Genomic DNA, 24,590 nt, shown 5'->3' with positions numbered 1-24,590 from the left:
TTATCTTAATTTTGGGTAATATCTGCTCTGTTAAACCAAACGTTCAAAAGAAGGAAAGTAATTTATCTCAGGATTATTGAGTAGTCTGGGAAGTGGGTGATAATGTTCTCTAGCATTTCCAAAGACTTCTAGGTCATTTTGAAATCTTCAGGTATTATTGTTAGTATTAAGCGAATGACTAAGAGAGTGAAGAAATATTTGCAAATATATTAACACTGCTTGGATTCTTGGTGGCGTAGTGGTTAAGTGCTACAGCTGCTAACCAAAAGGCTGGCAGTTCAAGTCCACCAGGCACTCCTTGGAAACTGTATGTGGCAGTTCTACTCTGTCCTATGGGATTGCTATGAGTCGGAATCGACTCGACGGCAATGGGTTTTTTTTCGGAGAGGGGGAGGGCTTGAATTCTGGTGCCCTGGTGGCGAAGTGATTAAGAGCTGTGCTGCTAAGCAAAAGGTCAGCAATATAAATCCACCAACCACTTCTTGGAAACCTTATGGGGCAGTTCTGCCCTGTCCTATAGGGTCACTATGAGTTGGAATCAACTTGATGGCAATGGGTTTACTTGGGCTCTCGAAATTCAGGTGGTAAGTAATAGCCTAAAATCATTTCTGAGCAGCTTAACAGATTTATGCTCTGAGTGCACATCATTGAACAAATATTTTTTGAACTCCTTGACACAGGCCCCAAACCATGCCAGGTGCTGGGGAAAAACAAGGCATAAACTACTCTGTACCCTTGGATGGTGTAGTTGAGATGTTGGCTTCGTCAGAGCATTCAGAGTATCAACTTTAGGCAAGGAAAAATAATGCCTGGCCAGTGAATGTTTCCCTGGTCAGCCTGAATTTAGCAAAGTAGAGGTTTTGTCACTGATTAAAAAAAGTAAAAATGTTAGTATCCGAAGTCACTGATTTTGACCTTTTTTTTTTCAGCTTGGATAAAAATGAATTATTAGGAAGTTTGAAGAGTGGCTTTTTTGTGTGTTTATTAAAAGCAAAACACAGGAAGAACATTGCTAAAATGCTAAATCTAATGGATATTTTACCACACTGTCTCAACTTGACTGCACTGGGTTGGTTTTTTGGGTGGGTCTTGATTACTATAGCTTTTTGTAATAAGTCTTGAAGTTGGGTCATGTCAGTCCTCCAACTTTGTTTTTCTCTTTCAATATTGTATTGGCTATTCTTGGTCTTTTGCCTTTCCATATAAACTTCAGAATCAGTTTTTCAATATCCATGAGATAACTTGTTTGGATTTTGATTGGGATTGTATTGAATCTATAGGTCAATTTGGGAAAAACTGACATCTTAACAGTGTTGAGCCTTCCTATCTGTGGACATGAAATATCTCTCCATTTATTTAGATCTTTTTTGATTTCTTTCATCAGAGTTTTGTAGTTTTTCTCATAGAGATACTGCACATGTTTTGTTAGATTTATGCCTAAGTTTTTCTTCCTTTTTTGGTATTAATGTAAATGATGTTGCATTTTTAATTTCAAATTCCAGTTGTTCACTGCTGGTATACAGAAAAGCAATTGACTTTTATGCATTAGCCTGGTATCCTGGGGCCTTGCTATAATCACTTTCTATTTTTTTTTATTTCCCTGAGGGGTTTTTTTTTTGGTCAAAACGTTGAGATTTTCAACATAAGACAATCATGTCATCTACGTGCAAAGTCAATTTTATTTCTTTTTTTCCAGTATTTATACCTTTTATTTCCTTTTCCCATTTTATTGCATTAGCTAGTATTTCTAGTATGATGTGGAATAGGAGTGGTAAGAGAGGGAACATCCTTGCCTTGTTCCTGATCTTAGGGGAAAGCATGTAGTTTCTCACCATTAAGCGTGATGTTAGCTCTAGGTTTATTTTGGTACATGTTCTTTATTAAGTTGAGGAAATTCCCCTCTATTCGTAGTTTGTCGAGAGTTTTTATCATGAATGAGCGTTGGATTTTGTCAAATACTTTTTTGGTATCTATTGATGATGATTATGCGATTTTTATTCCTTAGTCTGTTGTTGTGATGAATTACATTAATTGATTTTCATGTGTTGAACCAGACTTGCGTACTTAAGATAAAACCCATTTGGTTTTGTGTCAAATTCTTATATATTGTTGCATTCGATTTGCTAACATTTGTTGAGGATTTTTTCATCTATATTCATGAGAGATAGTGGTCTATAGTTTTTCTTGTAATGTCTTTGCCACGTTTTGGTATTACAGTAATGCTGGCTTCCTAGAATGAGTTAGTGTTCTCTCTGGTTCTGTTTTCTGAAAGACATTGTAGAGAATCGGTATTGTTTCTTCTTAAGTGTTTGGTGCAATTTACCAGTGAAACCATCTGAACCTGGTGCTTCTGACTCAACCTCTTTAATAGCTATAGTTCTATTCAAGTTATCTATTTCTCCTTGTGTAAATTTTGGTAGATTGTGTCTTTCAAGGAAGTGGTCGATTTTATCCAAATTATCAAATTTGTAAGCGTAGAGTTGTTCATAATATTCTTTTATTATCCTTTAATGTACATGGGATCAGTAGTGATGGCTTCTATTTTACTTCTGTTGTTAGTGATTTGTCTTCTCTTTTTTTTTTTTTTTTTTCCCTTGATTAGCCTGGCTAGAGGTTTATCGATTTTATTAATCTATTCAAAGAACAAAGTTTTGGTTGATTCTCTCTTTTTTTTCCAATTTCATTGATTCCTACTCTAGTATTTGCTTGATTGCTGTTTAGCAATCTAATCTGTCAGTCTTTTGATTGCCAAATTTAATTCATTTACAATTTATTGTAATTATCGATATATTTGGACTTGTTCTTATTTGCCCTGCTTAATCAATACTTTGTCTGTCTTTGATAATATACTGAGTTATTCTTTAGATCTCTTCCAGGTTGCTGCATCTCTCTTTAGCTGTGTCTAATCTTTTGTTAAATCTACCCATTGATTGTTATTAAATTCAATAGTTTAATATTTTTATTTCTAAAAGTTATATTTTCAAATTTGCCTGGTCCTGCTTTATTTCTTTTTTTCGTTTTTCATTATTTTTTGCTAAACATTTCACACAGTTATTTCATGTCTAATTATTCTAATGTGTGAATCAGAGATTTTTCTAAGTATTAAACTTTACAATTTCAAAGATACAAGCAACCAACATGACGAGCAGTAGTAGCAGGGAGGGGCCTGGGATATTCCTTATGGCCCCCTAGTTCTTTCCTTCCTGCATCACACACATACTCTTTGGCCAAAATAATCAGTGAGGTCTCTTGATTAAGATGAGTTGTTTAACATTGTGAGAAGTCTAGGTTGTAAAATGTCTGTGTTTTATACTTTAGAGTGGGTTTTTTTAATCTTGGCACTGTTAACATTTTGAGTTGGATATTTCTTTGTCATGGGAGACTGTCCTGTGCATTGTAAGATGTATAGCAGCATCCCTGCTATCTACTCCCACATGCCAGTAGCCCACTCTTCCTCCGAGACGTGACAACCACAATACCTCCAGGTTTTACCCAGTGGCCCCTTGGGGCAAAATCATCCCTAGGTGAGAACCACTGCTCTAAAGACTTGTATAGTTTATGTAACATTGTCTACAAACCACATTTTTTAAACCTGTATAGACTATAACCAAAAAAAAAAAAAAAAGGTTAAGTTGATTCTGACTCATAGCGATCATATAGGATGGAGTAGAACTGCCCCATAGAGTTTCCAGGGAGCGCCTGGTGGATTCAAACTGCCAACCTTTTGGTTAGCAGTTATAGCTCTTAACCGCAATGCCACCAGGGTTTCTGTTATAGACTATAGATTTGTTTTAATAAGCAATCTTCAACTAAGAGCAACACTTTATGAGTATTTCATAGATAAGGATGCTCCTCATAGTAAATATTATTAATCTGTTTGCTTGGAGGCTAGTTGTTTAGCTGTTAGCACATTAACAAGAAGATTAGATAGGTCACCTACTTTCTCTCCCCTTCCCCCAGTTCCTTTAATTCTTTCCTTGCCTGTTGCACAGTTTCCCTGTTACCGTTATCTCCTTTTCTCCATTTTTCTTCCTTTTATTTATTTAACAAATAATTATTGAGTATCTAAGATAATCTCAGTGCTGATCTGTTTGCTAGGGGAGAGCAATGAATACAGGTCTTTTTTAATCATGAAGCTGACTTTTTGTGGGGTAAAACAACACATAAAAACTAAACAAGAAAATGTTAAATTTTAGTTAGTCCTATAAACAAAATTAACATTTTGTGGTTTGATTGGCAGTGACTGTGAAGCTACCCTGTCTTAGATTAGGTGGTCAGGAAAGGTCTCTCTCAGGAGGTGTCTTTTAAGCTCAGACCTACATGTCAAGGAGCCAGTTATCTGAACATCATGGGGAAGAGCATTACAAATAGGGGGAACCACTACTGCAGATGCATTTAGGTGGAAATGTATGGCGCTTCAAGAAAAGAGTTATGACTCTGATAACAGTGGGGAAAGTTGTATGAGGTGAGATCTGTAAGCATAAAACAAAAATGGAGCAAAGATTGGCAAGTGCTTTCACCTTTCCATGTTTTCTACAGTAATAGTATAGTATTTGAGGCCTGTACTTGGGAATCTATAGAATTCATTTTGAGGGAATGTTATAGTAATACTCTGGAAACAAATGGTTTATGTTTGTTTCTTTTTTTTTTCCTATAACCAGATGCATTATAAAAAAAAAAAAATACAACAAAAACAAAAATTCTTCAGAGGTAATGAATGTGTCAGGAAAATTTTTCAACATTGGTAGCCATTTTTAACTAATTGGATTTTTTTTCTCTTGTATAGGTCAATTGTTTAATTACTTTGCTTTTTCCTCCCTCCCCCGCAACAGCTAAATGTCATCTTGTTTTGTTTTATTTTCAGATTTCTCATTGTATGGATCACTGATTGAATAATATATGGCTTTACCTCGTCTTACAGGAGCCTTGCGCTCCTTTTCAAATGTCACCAAACAAGATAATTACAGGGGAGAAGTGGCTGACATAAAGGTAAGTTTTTTCAGATGAAGACCAGTATAAGCACAGAGTATTAACGAATATTTGACATTATTTTTCTCAGTTCTGTGCACTTAAAATGGAAGCTTTATCTAATTTGCTATTAGAATAAGAAGGGGAGTAGGTGTACTGATGCTTCTTAGAAGAATGCTTACCTTTAGCATCTATGACTCTGTTGTTCAAGGCAGTAAGCAAAGCTATGGTAATGAATTGTAGATTATTCATTTTTTGTAGTTTTTGCTGAGGTCCCCGCTGTATTTAATTTTGTAATTGGATCTAATAATTTACCTCTGGATCCTGTGAGCAAGTTTTAGGTCTCTGGTGATTTTCTTATCAAATGAGTAGAAGCAGTGTCTGTAATATAACATGGAAAATAGTAGTATGAATGTTAATCTCTTAGATTTATGTGGTCTCATAATTGGCTTCTGTCCTGCCCTTATTATTGGTAAGAAGGCATTTAAGTTTTAAATACTGGTCCTTTAAATAGTCACTTTATGACTAAAATTTCAGAAACAGGTTTTAGTGAAAAAGAAAAGTGCATAAACTGTAGACTCTCTTGGCTTTTATATAAAAACTGACTCCTACTTTAGTATTAATTAAGGTGTAGAAAAGGTTTCTGCGCATGAGCCAATTTTAATAATAAATAATACTAATATGACGCCTACAAACATAGTTGGATCCTACTAGGTCAAAATGATGATCATTTTGAAATAAGAGAATTTGCCTTTTGAAGGAGTATCTTTAGTCTGTTTCCTGCATAAGCTCAATGACTGTATTTTTTGAACCACAAATTAGGACGTATGATTTGATAAGGAGCTCTGATAGGTATATTTATCTATATAAATCTTACAAAGCTAGAAAATAATATTTAGTTATATCTTAACACCATTATAGAAGAAATAAAATTATATGATATCAAGATTTCAGAAAATTCTGGATATGTGGTTATAGCATATTTAGAGGACAGATCCTTAGGAATATCTTAGATACATGGATTCTGATCATTTGGTAAATGTGAGAATGTTTTCATTTCTATGATGAACTTATTTTTTTTTTATCTTTAAGATACTGTAGCTTATTCTTGAGTGCAGTTTTACAGTTTGTACAGCTACTAATTCAAAAGGCAGAAGAGACAAAAGAAAAACAGGTGCCATTCATATCATTTTTAAGTATTTTTGATAATTTTGAGATTATCTTTAAATTGCTGTAATTTCTAAAAATAAATTGAAACTTAAATAGCAGAATTCATGTTATAGAGACATTTAAAGACAGACAGTTACTTGACATTTCATAAGGAAGGTGTAAACATTTTAGAAGCCCAGCCATAATGTTGTGAACTTTATAGGCTTGAAGTTATATGAATTGTACATGTGAAGCAGTTGCCCAGATGCTCTTTGAAAACAAAACAAAAAATATGCATTTAATTGTAGGCTCCTTATTTCACTCTTGTAGAATTATAACATCATTTCCCAGTAGGTTGGAGTTTTATTGAATAAAGTTCTTATATGCAGTTTTAAAATCAAATAACTTCACTTAAAGATTGACACTAGGAAGAAAAGATTTGTAACAGTCTTTAGATGAGAAAAAATTTCCTCCCAGAAGTGATACACAATTCTGTTAGACAAGAGACACAGTTAACCTTCTTTACAATGGCAGCTATTTTTCATTTTTCACAGCAATTAAAATAAGAATATATTCTGTATAGTTAAATAATATTGCCGTCTTAAACTTGAACCGTTTCCACATCCGCAAAGGTCCATTGCAAGTTATTTCGTGTTAAGGATACTACAGGATATGTTACGTTTTGAAAGTGTATAAAGGTTACATGCATATCCTGTGTAGTTTCACTTATTCTTGTAGACTTTTAAGCATTTTTTCTAGGGAAGGAAAGTAGCAAATATAATTAGCCTCATTTTATTTTAACTATTTATCTTGGAAAATGTCCAACATACACAAGAAGGAAAAGTAAGATGAAATGTTATATGCCTTTTACCCCATGGTAACACTTAAACAACTCATGGCCCATCTTATTTCATCTCTACCTTTTCCCGTTCTCCTCCTGTACCCAGATTAATTAGCCCTGTTTTAAGTTAGAAAACTGAGGCAGCGAAGTAATGGTGAATTACGCAATGTCATTAGTACAACCAGGGATAAAATTAGTTTTCTACTTGATCTATGGAAGTCTCATGGATCTTTTTTGAGACTCGAGCATGGAAAGATTTATAGAAAGGAGTGTTCATAGTTGTTAAAAATTTCCTGTGTGGCTAATTTGTTCTAGAATCATTCGTGTGAAAGTAATATATTGAATATATTGAACCCGTCATGGGAATCTAATTTTCTTTAAATGCCTGTTTAAAAAAAACTTGATACAAAGCTTGAAAGTTTAATATAATCTGAGCTATGTTAAAAACAAGCAGTTAGAAAAATGGAAATGGGCATGCGGGATGTTATGTTGCTGTTAACTGGATGTTGGACTTTTTGCTTTTTATTTTGCTGTGTGAAAATTTCATAATGAGCATATGTTGTGATCAAAACTTTAAAAAAAAAAGAGAACCTTTTATTAAACACTTTTTTAAACAAATGATATTCTGTTAAATCACATTTAAATAAAATACTACTGGGAGCCATACATTTGGGTGTGAATAGATAGACTTTTGAATTCTTATGGGTAATGCCAACTTGTATACCATAATGCAAAAAATACATGTGTTAAATGGTGGATTTGAGAAAAACTTTAACCTGTAATTCTCTATATTATGTAATCTTTTTCAGATGAAACGATCCAAACTTCATGAAAAAAATTTAGATTTGGGCCTGACATGGACGAAGATAGTAAAATTTTTGAATGAAAATCTGGATAAGAATGAAGTACAAAGTGTAAATGAAGACTTAAAAGATATATTACAGGCTGCAAAACAAATAGGTATAGTTTTTTTTGTTTTGTTTTTTAAAGAACTACTAAGGTTCAAAAATAGACCCTTTTAAGTTATATAATAAAAGACTAAAATTTTCGGCAAGTATGCATAATTACGAAAAACAGTCTTATCTATCAAGGAGCTTCTGATAGAGTAGGAGAGCCAGAAGTAAACTATTATAATACATCAACATAAGGGGTTCACAGGAATTATCTGGGGTTTGAAAACCACCGTCATGATTGAAATAAATACGGGGTAAATTAAACATGGAATGTAGCTTGAAGGAACCTTAAAAACCTGTATTTCTGTCTCTTCTTATCATAGATGCCCACCTAGTATACAGTGAGTGGCAGCAACTGAAACTGAACTTTGACTTCTGCACTTCTCATACCACACTAACATTCTCACTGATTGATTACATTTGAAGAAAATTATAATTTGAGGATTTAATACTGCGTACTTAACTAAGATTACCTTCCCAAGGTTATAAACAAAAGAAAACAAGTGATTCTTTGGTAACAAACACCTGAGTTTGTGCCTTGGAATTTTTCGTATCATTCCAGACACTGATGGCTAAAAAGCATATTTAAAGCTACTATATATCTATAGTGTCCAGTTTGAGCAGGTTTGTGCTCAGAAAAAGTCTAAACTCGTACTCTGGCCCTGTGTGATCTGGCATCCACCTTTCTCTCTGACCTTGTATCATTTTTGTCCTCATCACCTATCTTTCGGACACAATGGCCTGTCAATTTCTAAAACCCACCAAACGGCTTTTTGGGGGATCTTTACACATGTTCCTTCCTTTGTTGGGAATTCTTCATTCTTAATCTTAGCATAATAGGTCGTTTCTTGTCGTGGTGAACTCAGCTCAAAAATTATTTCCTCAGGGAAGCTTTCACTGACCATCCAAACTCAAGTTGACATGCAGCCACTCTTTATCTTATAATCCTCCATAGCATTTTTTATCATCTGATATTTTGCTTGTTTATTGATTACCTGTGTTTTGTTATTAGAATGTAAGTTTCGTGAGGATAGGGATCTTATTTTTCTTTTTTGACATACCATTCCCAGTACTTAGAATAGTACCTAACATATTTTAGGATCTTAATGAAGATTCGCTGGATAAATAAATAAAAAGGTGTTCTCAGTTAATTACTTGGTAGAGAGAAAATTTAGATCCGTATTTCATCACATCATCTGTTAATTGGCAGTTTCGTTCCCTGTGCCAACTTGGAAGGGTATTTCTGTTATATCCCATAGACTTGAAGACTTCTTATTTATAATGGTCAAATATTTAAATTTTTTCTTCAGATATTTTTACTTTTTTGGATATTTTATTTAACTGTCTTGGTCTGTAATTTGGAAACCCTGGTGCAGTAGTGATTAAGTGCTATGGCTGCTAACCAAAAGGTCTGCAGTTTGAGTCCATCAGGTGCTCCTTGGAAACTCTGTGGGGCAGTTCTACTTTGTCCTATAGGGTTGCTATGAGATGGAATCGACTTGCTAGCAATGGGTTTGGTTTTTGGTTTGGTCTGTAATCTAATATGATATTGAACTTAATGTCCTCATAGTTTTGTTTTAAGTTGTGGAAGTACAAAATAAATGTCATACTTGTTTTTACAGTGAGATTATCTTCTGAAATTCAAGGACTTTAGTCAGAAATTGAGTATGCTTAAACCAAAGGGAAATACAGCACACTGGATGAGATTTATGATAACATTTGGCATGAAATCACACCAAATATTTTAAGAATATAGAAGCAATAAGGTTCATTGGAAAATGATAAAAATGCAAAGACTGTGGTCCACCTATGTCACCTTGACTATGACCTTAACCTTTGTGGACCTCAGTGTCTGGCTGTGATGAATACTTTTCAAACACTGTACAGTCTATCCTTCCTCTTCCTCAGTTCCATTATAAAAATGCCCCAGATGATTTAGTGAAAACAGTACTAAAATACCAAGCCTTTTCAGTATCATAACTAGATTATAAGTAATGGTAGAGATTAAGAATTTTTAAAAAGTTACCTTTTAGATTACATTCCCGAATATCTCTGGCCACAAATCAAGAACCATTTCTTTAAGTACCAGCCATTAAATGTAATCTTATGGGTTTTGCCTGTTGGGAAAACATCTGATTCATACTCAAGGACTGATGTGCTCTCAGGCATTGCTTGTTTTTAGATGCAATATCTCAAAAGAGTATTTCCAGTGACAGGTAAAGTCTTAGTGTTGGATTTAGGCAAATGATCTGTTACACCTGCTTTTTAATGCTGTGCTAAACTTGGATAGCTCTGAGTGAAACTAATAGCTGAATTGAAGTTAGCTCCTCTTTACAAATGAAAATTCTGCCGACACTGGAAATGTAGTTATAACCAGCAGCTTTGAAAAGATTAGTTTCATGAGAACAATGTCTTTGTGATTTCTCTTACATCTCTTTTAGAACAGGTAATGTTGGTGTAATTATGTTAAAAAGGTAGCATGAGAAGATTAAGGAAAATAACAATAACTTATATTTAATTGTTTTTAGTATAATAAATAGTATGAAACACTTGTTTAAGACTCTCTGTATTGATTAACCAGAGTTTTAGATGCTTTAAGCTGGAGGGGACATCAGAGAACATCTTGCCCAATTCCTTCATTTTGTATATAAAGAAATAGGGCCAATGAAAGTTAAGTGAATCCCATGGAGGTTAAGTGAATCCCATGATTCATAGTGAAGGGAGGCTTAGAATCAAAGTTCTAAGAGATAGAAATAGAAGCATGATAAAAATCCTAGATACTTAAACCTTTTGTTTTCTTATATTGAAAGGTCATGTTCTCTATACTTCTCAACTATTCTTAAATTTACTCGCATTACATGTTTAACATTGCCCTAATTCAGGCTTTTACTATCTCATGCCTGAACTACTACAATAAACTACTGTTTCAGCCTTCCTTTCTACTGTAACTTCCACACACACTAGACTGATCTTTGTTAAAGGCCAAGCTGATGGTTATTCCCAACTTATTTTTTGTACCAGATTCCTTAGGATGGTACATGGGAAAGGCTCTTTTAAGAATTGACACAGTTTACCTTTTCATCTCATCTGCCATCCTCCACATGCAGCCTTTACTCCAGTATATGCAAACTTTGCTGTTAATTTTCTGAATAGCACATACTGTTTTTTCTCTTTATCTTTCATGTGTTAAAATAACTTTCTCCATTGGGTTCACCTGGGGAAAAGCTCATCTCTGAAGAAATGGCTTAGGTTCCATTTATGTCATCATGAGTCCTCTCTGATCTTCAGTAGACGATATTCCATTAGTCTAGCACCTATCCTGTACATTTTTAAAGTGCTTTTCTCATTGTTTGTTGTTTACCTCTGTCTCCTCCGTGATGGACCGTGAACCCCTTCACAGTACGGGGACTTCAGTCTCTGTACTCTAGTGCCCAGTACTGTGCAGGGGATACAGTAGATGTTTTATATATAAATGAAGTATTGAGAATTTAACTAACAGCTTTTTATGTCTTCACTGCCTGTGATGCTGATGATGCCTTAAAAATTGTAACTTTTCTCTCTTTTGTTATTTTTAAGTATTTTCCCCCTCACATTTACATGTAACACATTCTTGTACCTTTTTACAATTTGATTGTTCCCTCAAGATTATTTTAACAATAATACTTAGCTTTTTTTTTTAGGGAGAAAATATTATAAGCTACTTTAAAAGTAGTTTTCTTGGTCCTTAATCTTCATGTATCCCAATATTCATTGCAGGCATAGCCATCTTCTTTTTTATCTATACATTTTGGGGGGTAAGCACCATCATATTAACCTATGTCCTCTTGGTGGTGAAACATTGTCAATATATTTTACATGCTCAAAGTAAAAAGTTTTTGAAAATAAAGACGTTAAGTTTAAGAGTTGCAGTCAACGAAATGCATTGTGTCTTAGCCATGTATATTACTTGGAATTTTAAATCATCATTTCATGAGACTCGTAAGACATGTACAGTTAGAGCAGAAACGGATAAGGATGTTGAATGGTAGATAGGTCAGTAGAAAGACCCCGCAGTTGCCCCATCAGCTTTGTAACTGAATATCTCTTCCAGATCCAGAACAGAATCTTTGAATTTACTCCTCAATGCACTGATCTAGTGATTTTACTTTAGATGCGATATAAACCAAGACCCAGCCAAAACTGAACTAGTTTCTTTCAGTAATCAAATTATTTTGTGACACAAAAATTACATTGTCTCTATAACTCCTGATTTATTTAGGTTCTGACATTGTTTTGCACCTTACCTTCAATATCTTTGTCTTTAAGAAAGTATGAATCAAAAGGTAGGTTGCATGTCTGTACAGAAGTATTTTACAAGGTGTGGTTTAGGAATTTTGGAACTCCATTATGGTTCTTGAGTTGTCAAGGAAAGATAATTTTTACTATTAAAAAGTGAGGAACCTGAACCTAGGGTGGAGAGCAGTTTATAAAGTAATGATTAGAAAAGACAGTATAAAAAGATACTAGCAGGATCAGGCAATTCTGTCTGTGGAAATAAGGATAGACATTTAAAATAATAAAGACCCGTTGTTTATGGGATGTGGCAGGAGGTTATTCAGGAATATTTGTGAAAAATAGCTATTTTGAAAATCACAGATTCCAAAAACTATTCAAAGACTTTCACTTCCCATGAAATGGCAGATAAGGTAATTTGGAACATCCGTCTGCTGAGAATAACTAGAAAAACTCTGAAGTATAAAATTTGTTTGGAGGTATTAGAGAGCTCCCAAAGCAATGAATAATTGTGGGGCCAAAATCTGGAAGCAGAAGTAAACCCAGAAATATTTTTCTGGCATTTGGGCCACTTTCCCCTAGAGATGAGTGCCTATTCCAGAAGAGAAGGCTAGGGGACAAGAAGTTGAGCAGAACTCTTGGCAGATCAAAGGACTAGGAGGACAAAAATAGCTAATATGAACAAAAAGAGAAAACAAAAAATTAGAAAATCTGAATAGCATTTAGCTATTAAAGAAATTAGATCCATCATTAAAAATCTTCACACCAAGAAATCTATATGCCTTGATGGCTTTAGGGACTTGGGAATGTGATATAATGCCATTAAAAACAGTATGCGGATACTATTGTAGATGAAAAGAGATTAAAGGCATACAATATCAAATGTACTGTATTACTCTTGGTTGAATCCTGAATCAGAAAAAATAAAATTATAAAAGATACAATTTTTAGAGGATATATGGGTGGTCATTTTTCTTTCACTTTTCCTTTGGAACTTTTCAAAATAAATAGGGAAAAATAGTGTGATTCATGGCAAAGCAATAAAGGTTTGAAAGTCACATGATTATTCAGTAAAAGAAGACAAAGCATTTTTTAGAAACCTAACACCCAGTTTTGATGAAAGTTCTTAGCAAACCAGGAATAGAAGATGACTTTTTTAATCTGATAAAGGGTATCCATATAAAACCTGGAGCAAACTTCACATGTAATGGTTCAATGTTGAAACCTTCTACTCTGGTGGAATTAGAAAGGAATACTTGCTATCACCACTTCTGTTTCTCACTTTACTGAAGAAGACCTTTATTAATGTAATAAGACCAAAAAAAAAAAAAGAAGGAAAAGGTATAAGATTAAGGGGGGGAAACTTGCCACTATTCATGTGACTTTATTTGTAGAAAGTAAATTTAATAAGGTGAGTATGAAAATTTTATTTCTACTTAGCAGCAAATTAAAAAAAATACCATTTACAAAAGTGTGAAAAAACATCAAATAACAGGAGTAAATTTAACAGAAGCTAAGGAAGACTTCCTCAGCTTGAGGAAATTATTCTTGAGAGAAATTAAAGAAAATCTTAAAAAAAAAAAGGATATACCAAGAACTGGAAGACTCACTATTATAAAGAAATCATTTTCACCCATATTTATCTGTAGATTCAATGTGATCCAAATCAAAATCTCAGCAGATTTGTGTTTGAGGGTATGTACTTGTGTATGTGGAAATTGACTTTAAAAGTTACCTGGAAATTCAAAGACAAAGAACTGCCAAACAACCTTGAAAATTAAAGTCAGAGAACTTACTCTACCAGATATTAAGACTTTCTTTAAAGCTCATTAATTTTGACAGTGTGGCTTTAGTACAAGGATAAACACACAAACCAGTGAGAATGGAATGGAGTCCAGAGACTCACCCACATATCGTAGGACACGTGATTTATTACAAAGACCATTGAGTAGTGAGATAGGACGGCTTTTTGGGTCAACTGGATATACATATGAAAAAAATCTGCCTATAAAAATAATTCCAAGTGCCTTATGGAACTAAACATGAAGCTTAAAACAATAAATCTCCTAAAAGATAATATAGAAGAACATCTTCATGATCTTGTTATATGGAAAAAGTTACTAAACAGAAAAACAGCGCTTCTTAATTGGTAAGTTGAACTACGATTTTATAATTTTTATTCATCAAGAGTAAATAGGCAAGCCATGTAGTGTGGGAAGTATAGCTGTCACATATATAGCCAAAAAGAGAGCTTGTATTCCAGATTACATCAGAACTCATACAAATTGGTAAGAAAAGGACGTATCATCCTGTTTAAAAATGAGCAAGAGCCTTGAACAAGCACTTCACAGAAGGTAATCTGAATGGTCAATAAATGGTACTCCACCTCACTGGTAATCAGAGAAATGAGATGTCACTATATGTCCACTAGAATGGTTAACACTGAAAAGACTGACATACAATTTTTGATCAGGCTCAAGGATGTGAAACAACAGGAATTCTCATCCACTATCGGTAGAGTTTAACTGTTTTGTAGCATCTGCTGTGATTGGGTAAATGAAATTCTAAATCTTGGTACATAAATATCCAATAAAAATGCCTGTGCATATATGTGTGTCCATGGTAATGTTTTTGTAGTAGCCTTGAACTGGAAACAACCTGATTCACTGAAGTAGTGGCATAGGTAAATAAATTGTGGTGTATAGACTATTACATGACAATAATGAATTACAGCTATATGTAACATTGTGAATGAAAATCTCATAATGTTGAGTGAAAGAAGACAGACACAAAAAGAATACCTATGGCCCCATCTACATAAAATTGAAAACTGGGTATGACTAATCTATGGTTATCAGAAGTGAGGATAGAGTTTACTTTTGGGGAAAGAGATAATGACTGGGAGTGGGTGTAAGAGAGCTGATAATCTGTTTCTGGGAAGAATTACTCAGATTATAGAGGTATGTTCATTTTGTGATAATTCTTTGAGTTGTATATGTACTGTATATGTTGTTATTTTCAATAAAAAGTAAAAATGAGTCTAAAGTTATACTTTTTCATATCAAAGTTTTTAATGAAATATTTTAGATAATAAGATTTTTAAAAAATATAACAAATACTTGTGTATTCACCATTCAGCTTAACACTTGTTTGTGTTCAGATTTTCTTTTTTAAGAAATAAAATCTTACCAATGTGGTCAGGATTCCTGTGCATCCTGCTCAGTCCTTGGTAACCAGTATCATAAATGTAATAAATAAATTGGTATTTATCATCTTCATGCCTATTTTATGTTTTATTAGGCTTTTACATATCCATAGACTATGTACATGAGGAATGTATTGAGCTCAAATATAACCTACTGCAGTGACAAAGAGACCGAGAGTGTTTGTTTTATCCATCACAAACTCCCTAGATTCAGCAGCCTGATAATATTAGTGTCCAAGTCTCTGCTAATCACATGGCTTTTTCTTCACATTTGTTGTCTTTTCTTTATCAGATGTGTGCTTCAGTTCCAGGAATCATATCTCTGTACTTAGAAATTTCTCCTTTAATTTTTTTGAGAGTAGATTATATTGCTAGATTTCCTGATAATTGAACTACCTTTGTATTTCTGGAATGAACTCTTATTTCCTTATAGTCTATTTTAGGTATATTGGTGGATTCAGTAAGCTAATGCTTTGTTTAAAATACCACAACTATATCTTTGGTACCATCATTACTGGTTTTTGGTTTTAAGTTTTCGTGAAGTTAGTTTCCAATGGCCTGCAACAATTTCAACAATGCTAGAATTATTTGGTCTTTAAAGATTAAAATAAAACTCAACTCTGCATCCACCTGGCCCTAATACTTTTTGCAGTGACATTTGTTTACTGTCTTTATATATTGTGATTGATTGCTTTAAGCTATTCTATTTTTCTTCAGTTAATTTTTAAATTTTCCTTGCTAGAAAGTGGTTGATTTTATTTTTGGTTTTCAAATTGTCACAGAGTTGGTTCTAGTAGTCTCTTAAAATTCTTTAAATTTCCCGTTTTTCTTGCCTACTTTTAACTTAATTAGACTTCCAGGATTTATTATTTCTCTATCTTGTGAAAGTACTAGCTTTTAGATTTGTCCTGTCTACTTTGATGATCTTTCATTGTTATTTTTTCTCATTTCCACACTCCTTCCTCATTTTTTGTTTCTTTTGTCATTCCATGCCTACTCTATACAAGACCAGTGGAGAAGGAATAAGACATTCTACTTGCCCTCAAGAGACTTATACAGCTAGTTGGAGAGATATTTCAAGTTTCAGTTAATATATGTATGTACAAATTCAGTTCTGTCATTTATTAGTGGGTAACTACTAACTAGTATCACTAACCCTGGTTTCTCATCTATAATGTAATGATGGTAATTCTTACCTTGTATAGTTGTTGTGAGGTGAAGCAATACTACAAAGTGCCCTGAGTAGCACCTAGTAAATATGGCTGTCAGTGAATAATTTTATTATACCCTAGATGCACCACGGAAACCAAGTGGTACAATGGTTAAGAGCTTGGCTGCTAACCAAAAGGTGGGCAGTTCGAATCCACAGCCACTCCTTGGAAACCCAGTGGAGCAGTTCTGCTCTGTCTTATTGGATTGCTATGAGTTGGAATCGACTTGATGGCAAGTTTGGTTTTGGTTTTTTAGATGTACCACTACTAGCCATCGGTAAACAGTTTTTGTACATGGATGAAATGTTACGGTAGATGTATGTGCCCAGTGAGGTCATGGCACAAAGGGCAGTGAACCCTCTTTGGTTAAGTCAGGAGACCATTTATAGAACAATGCTTTGGATGGAATTAGATTGTGTTTTGAATTTTGTTATATCTATTTCATAAGAGAAATTATAAAAGAGCTGAATAACTTAATGAAAACTAGATGACTGCAGATGTATCAGATTACTTGGGGTTATAGCAAAACAGTTATAAATTGAATTGATATTGTATCATTTACAGAGTAGGACATAGGATCAAGGTTTTCTGACAGTTTGCTTTAGTTTATGTACATTTACAGAGTTGAACATAGGATGGTTTTCCGACAGTTTGCTTTCATTTATTCAATAGATTATATGCACATTAATTATGATTCCTTAAGCATAAGAAAATTTACAGTACATTCTTTTGTACAGTTTTAAGTTTGCATTTAATTTTTTTAATAGTATTATCTAGTGTTACTAAACATCTGCTATATGAATACAGCACTGATGAAGCATGTACTTTAAATCATCTTCTTTTTCATGTTTTTCCTGGCACTTTAAAAAAACTAAAATGGCAGTTAAATCTCAGTGAGCTTTGTCATTTGTTTAATGTGTATTTGTTTCCTTAGTGATGCTTAAAATAAGGGGTTTATTATAGAAAGCTTTTATGTATAAATCTAATTGAGACTTTTATGTTAGCCATTTGGTTTCTTGGGAAGACAAGTTGTAATTTGATGCAGAATTTTATAGTACTAGAAATGGTAATATAGTGGCTGGTTGCTGACTTAAACATTTACACTGTAAGATAAGTATTCACATATTACAATGAATATACATAAAATTAAATGGCTGGCTTTAAAATATAGAGAGGTGTCTTGGACTATTTTAAATCCCTGTTTCTCTTTTTGTTTTCTTTTAATTATTTGCTCAGCCTGAATCCAATAATTTCTTTGTAAGTGTAGGAATAACCTTAACATTTAAGCAGCTCCTTCAGATAATTACATTGAATATTTCTTGAGCACTTTTCTTACATAATACTGTTGGAGGTGCTTTGATGCACAGTGAGAGTAATACTTTAAAATAAATGCGGCTCATTAAATTGTATGACTTAGGAAATTTTAAATTTATATCACAAATTGTTTAAAAAGCCAGATGGTAAATGTTTATTATTAAATAAGTTTTTGTGATGATTTGTTACCATATGCAAGATGGTGATCATTTGAAAGATAATATAATGCAAAAAAGAAAAAAAAGAACCTGGTTTTTGTAGGCTCAAGTTTGTTATTTAATCTCTCTATATAAATTTCTCTGTAAAAAGGAAAATATTTGGAAGATTCTTACAGGAATTTTAGATACCATACCATAAACCAAAAAAACCAAACACGTTGCTGTCGAGTTGATTCCGACTCATAGCAACCCTGTAGGACATAGTATAACTGCCTTATAGAGTTTCCAAGGAGTGCCTGGTAGACTTGAACTAGTGACCTTTTGGTTAGCAGCCATAGCACTTAACCACTACACCACCAGGTTTCCGATACCGTAAAGGTAGGTGTTAACAACAACAACAACTAAAAAAACAGGTACTGGAGGAGAAAATATAGAGGGAAAAAAATGGTATAGTATATAATTTAAGTTGAATCATTATTTTTGTACTTTAATGCTGTTCTAGGAAAACTGTTAGTACAGATATTTTGTATAAAGTAAAACCTGCAAAAGCCAGAACCTGTGTAAGGCAAAAACCTGTCAAGAGTAGGAAAATTCAGATATTTATTTCCCACTAATCTTTTCCCTGTCTCTATGGCTTTTCCATCATAGTTATTCAACTTTCAGTTACAATTTCCTATTCATCTTTTTTTAGTAATTTCCTCAATTAGTAAGGTAGGCTATTAAAAAGTTACTGCTTACAACTATTACTATTTTGCAGGCAAAGGAAGATACAGAAATAAATTGTGCTGAGGCTGATTTAAGATTGTAGCCATCATTTATAACTCTGATGAAAAAATTTCATAATAATCTTACAGTAATAACTCATAAATAACTAATTGTATCTCTTTGTATGTTAAGGCTCTAAGGATTAGTTTTGTAAAAGTTTTGAGATGACTGATATAATGAAAGAGCACCAGGCAGCTAGCCAGATGGGTTCTAATCCTTGCACTGATGCTTGAAAATGTGATTTTTGGCAAGTCTTTTTCACTTTTGATTCACTTCACTTATGATTCCTTAAGCATAAGAAAATTTACAGTATATTTTGCAGAAACAGTTTGAAGTTTGCAGTTAATTTTCTTTATAGTATTATGAAGTATTACTAAGCATCTGCTATATGAATGCGGCACTGATGAAGTACATACTTTAAATCATTTTTTTAATGTTTTTCTGAGCATTCAGAAAAATGCTTTACAGTTTACCGTGCATTTCACTACATCTTTTTTGCTCCATAACTGTGAAGTAGAGAAAGTATAATTAATTAAAAAAAAAGTATTCTAGTGACCTTTTAAGTTATTTAAGTATGTGGCAGTTGATGTGCCAGGTGTGTAGAGCCATATTTTTGGTTTACAGCCTGTCTTGTTGAGTATTTTATGGATAAAAAATTAGATACCCAGATGGTTAGGTATCTAGGCTAGCATCCTTAAAGATTTGGTGTTCTGAAGTTTAATTCAAACTTAAATCAATTATTAAGCATATGTTTTATTCTTTACTAAGACTCTATCTTGAGGACAAAATAAGTCTTTTAAAATCCCTGTTCCTTTCACAGAGAGTAGCACAGTCAGTGATGTGAAGGCAATAGAAAAAGCTTGAAGAATTGAGAGTAAATGTTAACTGACCAAAGCGCTTCAGCCTAATAAATCATTAAAAGATTAGGCCGTACTTAATTTTATGTAAAATATAAAGGGAAATGTATAAAAAAGGTTATCTGGGAACAAGATTTGCACAGTTAATTAAGCATTCAATTTTGGATGTGGTTAAGAGCAGGACTGCTTATTACAAATTCCTCCTGTAGAAGCATGCTGCATTATTCCAAGGCTGCACGGATTCTTCCAATGTTGACAGTTATTTGTGAGGTGGTTCGGCAGCTGATAGAGAAGCACGCCTACGTTTCCCTTATAATTCTACCTATGTTGAGAGGAGATAGAGCTTGCCAAAGCTTTGATAAGTTAGACAACTGACAGCATGTATTCATTCTCCGGGTATTTTCTGTAGTTTTACAAACACTTTTAATGCATTTGGCTTCGTAGGTGGGCTGTATTAGTAAATTGGAGTGATTCCTTTGTAGCTACCCGGCCTGAGGCCAAAGTTCTGTTGCAGTCCCGCCGTTTTAGAAACTGACGTGTCAGTAGGACGTGCTGCTGATAGCCAGTCCCCTGCAATGACCTACGTCATCACATGCGGACCGAGCGCTGCAACGCAGGTCTCAGCCGCCGGCGACGTAGACACGCTTAGCGTGTGGCTCAGCCGCCGGCGACGTAGACACGCTTAGCGTGTGGCTCAGCCGCCGGCGACGTAGACACGCTTAGCGTGTGGCTCAGCCGCCGGCGACGTAGACACGCTTAGCGTGTGGCTCAGCCGCCGGCGACGTAGACACGCTTAGCGTGTGGCTCAGCCGCCGGCGACCTAGACACGCTTAGCGTGTGGCTCAGCCGCCGGCGACCTAGACACGCTTAGCGTGTGGCTCAGCCGCCGGCGACGTAGACACGCTTAGCGTGTGGCTCAGCCGCCGGCGACCTAGACACGCTTAGCGTGTGGCTCAGCCGCCGGCGACCTAGACACGCTTAGCGTGTGGCTCAGCCGCCGGCGACCTAGACACGCTTAGCGTGTGGCTCAGCCGCCGGCGACGTAGACACGCTTAGCGTGTGGCTCAGCCGCCGGCGACGTAGACACGCTTAGCGTGTGGCTCAGCCGCCGGCGACCTAGACAAACGCCTAGCGTGTGTGGTTGGGGGAAGGGCGGCGTGGTTGAGAGTCGTCATCTCGTGATGAGAGTCATCTCGTGTTACAAATTCCCGAAAAAGTTAATTTGTTTTCAGAGTGCAGGAGTTGGTTCTCTTTGCTTGTTGGATAGCCAAGCGAGGTGACCAACTGTGTTTCCTAGTTCTCAAAAATGGAACTCCTAGACCCTGAGAGTAGCACTGTAGATAGAGATTAGCTTTTGAGAAACTTGATGTACATGGCGTGAACACATGTCCATACTTACAAGCCCAACTCAAAGAAACAGTGAATTAGGCGTCTATTCTTGTAAGCTCAATTCAAAGAAACAGTGAAGTAGGCTGTGTAGGAGAGTTAAGGAATTGGGTTAAGGGTTTTTCTGAAAAATCAACCATTGAAAACCCCGTGCGCAGCAGCGTTCTACTCTGACACAAACGAAATTGCAATGAACTGTAGTTTTTTTTTTTTTAATTGACATTTATAAAGAAGCATCACTGCTCCACTAAGTTTAAAATCTTTTAAGTATTTGTTACTTTTGAAAAATTACGGACAAGTTAATACTCAAATTTTTTTTTAACTTTTATTGAGCTTCAAGTAAACGTTTACAAATCAAGTCAGTCTGTCACATATGAGTTTATATACACCTTACCCCATACTCCCACTTGCTCTCCCCCTAATGAGTCAGCCCTTCCAGTCTTTGCTTTCGTGACAATTTTGCCAGCTTCCAACTCTCTCTATTCTCCCATTCCCCCTCCAGACAGGAGATGCCAACACAGTCTCAAGTGTCCGCCTGATACAAATAGCTCACTCTTCATCAGCATCTCTCTCCTACCCACTGTCCAGTCCCTTCCATGTCTGATGAGTTGTCTTCGGGGATGGTTCTTGTCCTGGGCCAACAGAAGGTTTGGGGACCCTGACCGCCAGGATTCCTCTAGTCTCAGACCATTAAGTATGGTCTTTTTGTGAGAATTTGGGGTCTGCATCCCACTGATCTCCTGCTCCCTCAGGAGTTCTCTGTTGTGCTCCCTGTCAGGGCAGTCATCGATTGTGGCCGAGCACCAACTAGTTCTTCTGGTCTCAGGATGATGTAGGTCTCTGGTTCATGTGGCCCTTTCTGTCTCTTGGGCTCTTAGTTATCGTGTGACCTTGGTGTTCTTCATCTCCTTTGATCCAGGTGGGCTGAGACCAATTGATGCATCTTAGATGGCCGCTTGTTAGCATTTAAGACCCCAGACGCCACATTTCAAAGTGGGATGCAGAATGTTTTCATAATGGAATTATTTTGCCAATTGACATAGAAGTCCCCTTAAACCAATATACTCATAAAATTTTGAAGCTCCAAAGTTTTTATCTTCGTAGATGTTTGAGTCTACAATTGTTTTCTCCTTATTAAAGAATAGACTCATAACTTACTTTTCTCCTGTTTAATATGTCATAGATGTTATTTTATGGCAAGATATATGGGTCCACTGGGTCGCTATGAGTCGGAATCGACTCGACGGCAGTGGGTTAGTGGGGTATTATAGTTAATGAGTGCATTATATGGACTAGCATAATTTAATAATGTATTGGTGGGTATATGTTTATTTCACTTGTAGTAATATAACTAAAAATATCCTATTTATTGCTTTACTTCCTATGATGATTCATTTTTTTTAAGTAAACAAGTATTAGAGGTAAATATATTTTCTAGGAATTTATAGCAAATCAGTATGGTGTAGTGGAAAGAAGTTTGTTTAGGAGTTAGAAGACTAACGTGAATCATCATTAATCCTTTGATAGCTGGTTGATCTCTCCCATGTTGTTTAAACTCAACTCTCCAGTTTATCAACTATAAACTGGAAGTAATAGTTTTGTTAAGACCAAGTGAGATAATGTGAGAATACTTAGTCAATTGTTTTAAAAGAAAATTCCAAGATGCAAGATGATGGTAATACAGTTTTTAACAAAAGAGTACATGTTAGATATAGAATGAGTTTGTAAATGTAAACCCTATTTTTCTTTAGAATTTTATCAGTGGTTCCAACCCTGAGTTATCTATAAAATTATCACAATATGTTACCCAAAACTAATTTCCCCAAGCATTATGTGTAGGCTGAATAAAGATATACACAAGTGTTATTTAATTAATTAAATCAAAAGCATTTAACTTATAGAAGCATTTTTCACATGTTTTCCCTAATACTGAAAGAATAATTATATATCAGATGGTGTTCTATAAATTCTTTATACAGCGAAACCTGTGAAAGCTGGAAACTGTAAAGAGGAAACCTGTCAGAGAAGGAAAACAAATATTTTCCACTAACAGAAGAGTAGCAAGAGTGCACCCTCTCAAAGATGGAAAACTTGTGAGACGTGGAAAAACAAGGCAGTGCTTTTGAGTTCTGGCTCTTACAGGTTTCATGGTAATAGTAAAAGTAGACTTCATACTTGAAGAAATTGAGGAATAGATAAACATTGTAAAATTCTTATTACCACTCATATAAAATGTTAGTCTTCTGCACACATATGTAAACATCAAAGATAATAAAAAGTTACTGAAGCTATGTAGTGTAGTGAAAAAGCAGTCTGATGGCAGGGAGGCCATGGTTCAGTTTAATTGAATAAATTTCTGCTGAGTCACCAGTTTTGGGGGCAGATATGGTGAGAGAATGGAACAGTGGACACCACATTGTACTCGCTTTGGAAAAGGAGTTGAACTGGATTCTGAAACATGGGTGGGATTTGAACAATCAGATGTGTGGAGGAAGGATAAACAGAAGCATGAAATAGGGATAAAATAGGTCAGGACCTGTTTTTTTTTTTTTTTTTTTTTTAGGGGGAATATTAAATCCTTGTTGGCTGGAGCAGGAAATGTATAGCCCACTGCCATTGAGTCAATTCTGACTTATAGTGACCCCATAGGACAGAGTAGAACTGCCCCATAGAATGTAAATCTTTACGAAAGCAGACTGCCATATCTTTCTCGCATGGAGCGGCTGGTGGGTTTAAACCACTGACCCTTGGGTTAGCAACCAAGCATTTTAACCACCGTACCACTAGGGCTTCTCTAGAAAATGTACACTAACGGAATAAAACAAGGGAAAAGCGTGAGACTGATTCCCAGAGTTCCTTGAAAATGAAGTGTAGAAGGTTCAATTTCATTCCTGGGTTATAGTAAGCTATTCAAGAGTTACGATTAATGACATGATTGGAGCTGTGCTTTCAGGAAGATACTAAAAAAAAAACCAAAACAAACAAAAACCCACTGCTGTGGAGTCGATTCCAACTCAGTGATCCTAGGAGACAGAGATTTCCACGGCTGTAAGTCCTTACCAAAGCAGACTGCCATCTCTTTCTCCCATGGTGCGGCTGGTAGATTTGAACTGCCAACCTTACAGTTAGCAGCCAAGTGTTTTAACCACCATGTCACCAGGGGTCCTGTAGCAAGATACTAGTGTTACATTTTTAACTTTAGCAGTATTACTTTAGGTAGATCACATTGACTTTGGGGGGCCTTGAAGATTTAAATACTTTTTTTGTGCTCTAAGAATGTTCTTTGAAGTCTATGGCACAAATGCAGGTTCTTCTTTTATTTGAGAAAATTATATGTGAGAAATTAATGACTCAAATGAATAAATTAGGGACTTATCCTAAACCTCATCTTATTTTGGTAAAGATTACTTCTGGCTTCTTGTAAACAGCAAAATTATGTTCTGTAATATGGCGAAGTTTTTTTTGAAAGATTCTATTTATATGCAGCTTTGATGGTACTAATTTTTTTTTT

At 35.0% G+C, this 24,590-nt stretch overlaps 1 protein-coding gene across 6 annotated transcripts in view; it reads left to right on the top strand.

Annotated features, from left to right (window-relative positions):
- ASCC3 (activating signal cointegrator 1 complex subunit 3) overlaps window positions 1–24,590 on the top strand; it is a 412,820-nt gene that overhangs the window by 3,268 nt on the left and 384,962 nt on the right. For 4 of the 6 annotated variants that reach the window (XM_064289237.1, XM_064289246.1, XM_064289242.1 and 1 more), the window contains exons 2-3: window positions 4,865–4,989; window positions 7,768–7,918. In XM_064289237.1, coding sequence (XP_064145307.1) covers window positions 4,900–4,989; window positions 7,768–7,918 — 241 coding nt within the window. In that variant the 5' untranslated portion in view covers window positions 4,865–4,899. Of the gene's footprint in view, window positions 1–4,864; window positions 4,990–7,767; window positions 7,919–16,395; window positions 16,485–23,115; window positions 23,230–24,590 lie in introns of those variants that run through there. The other 2 variants (XM_064289248.1, XM_023543403.2) reach the window with 2 other exon arrangements.

Source organism: Loxodonta africana, chromosome 1 (assembly GCF_030014295.1).
Source record: "Loxodonta africana isolate mLoxAfr1 chromosome 1, mLoxAfr1.hap2, whole genome shotgun sequence".
In the NCBI taxonomy this organism is placed as follows: domain Eukaryota; kingdom Metazoa; phylum Chordata; class Mammalia; order Proboscidea; family Elephantidae; genus Loxodonta; species Loxodonta africana.
This window is presented reverse-complemented; position numbering and strand designations above follow the sequence as displayed.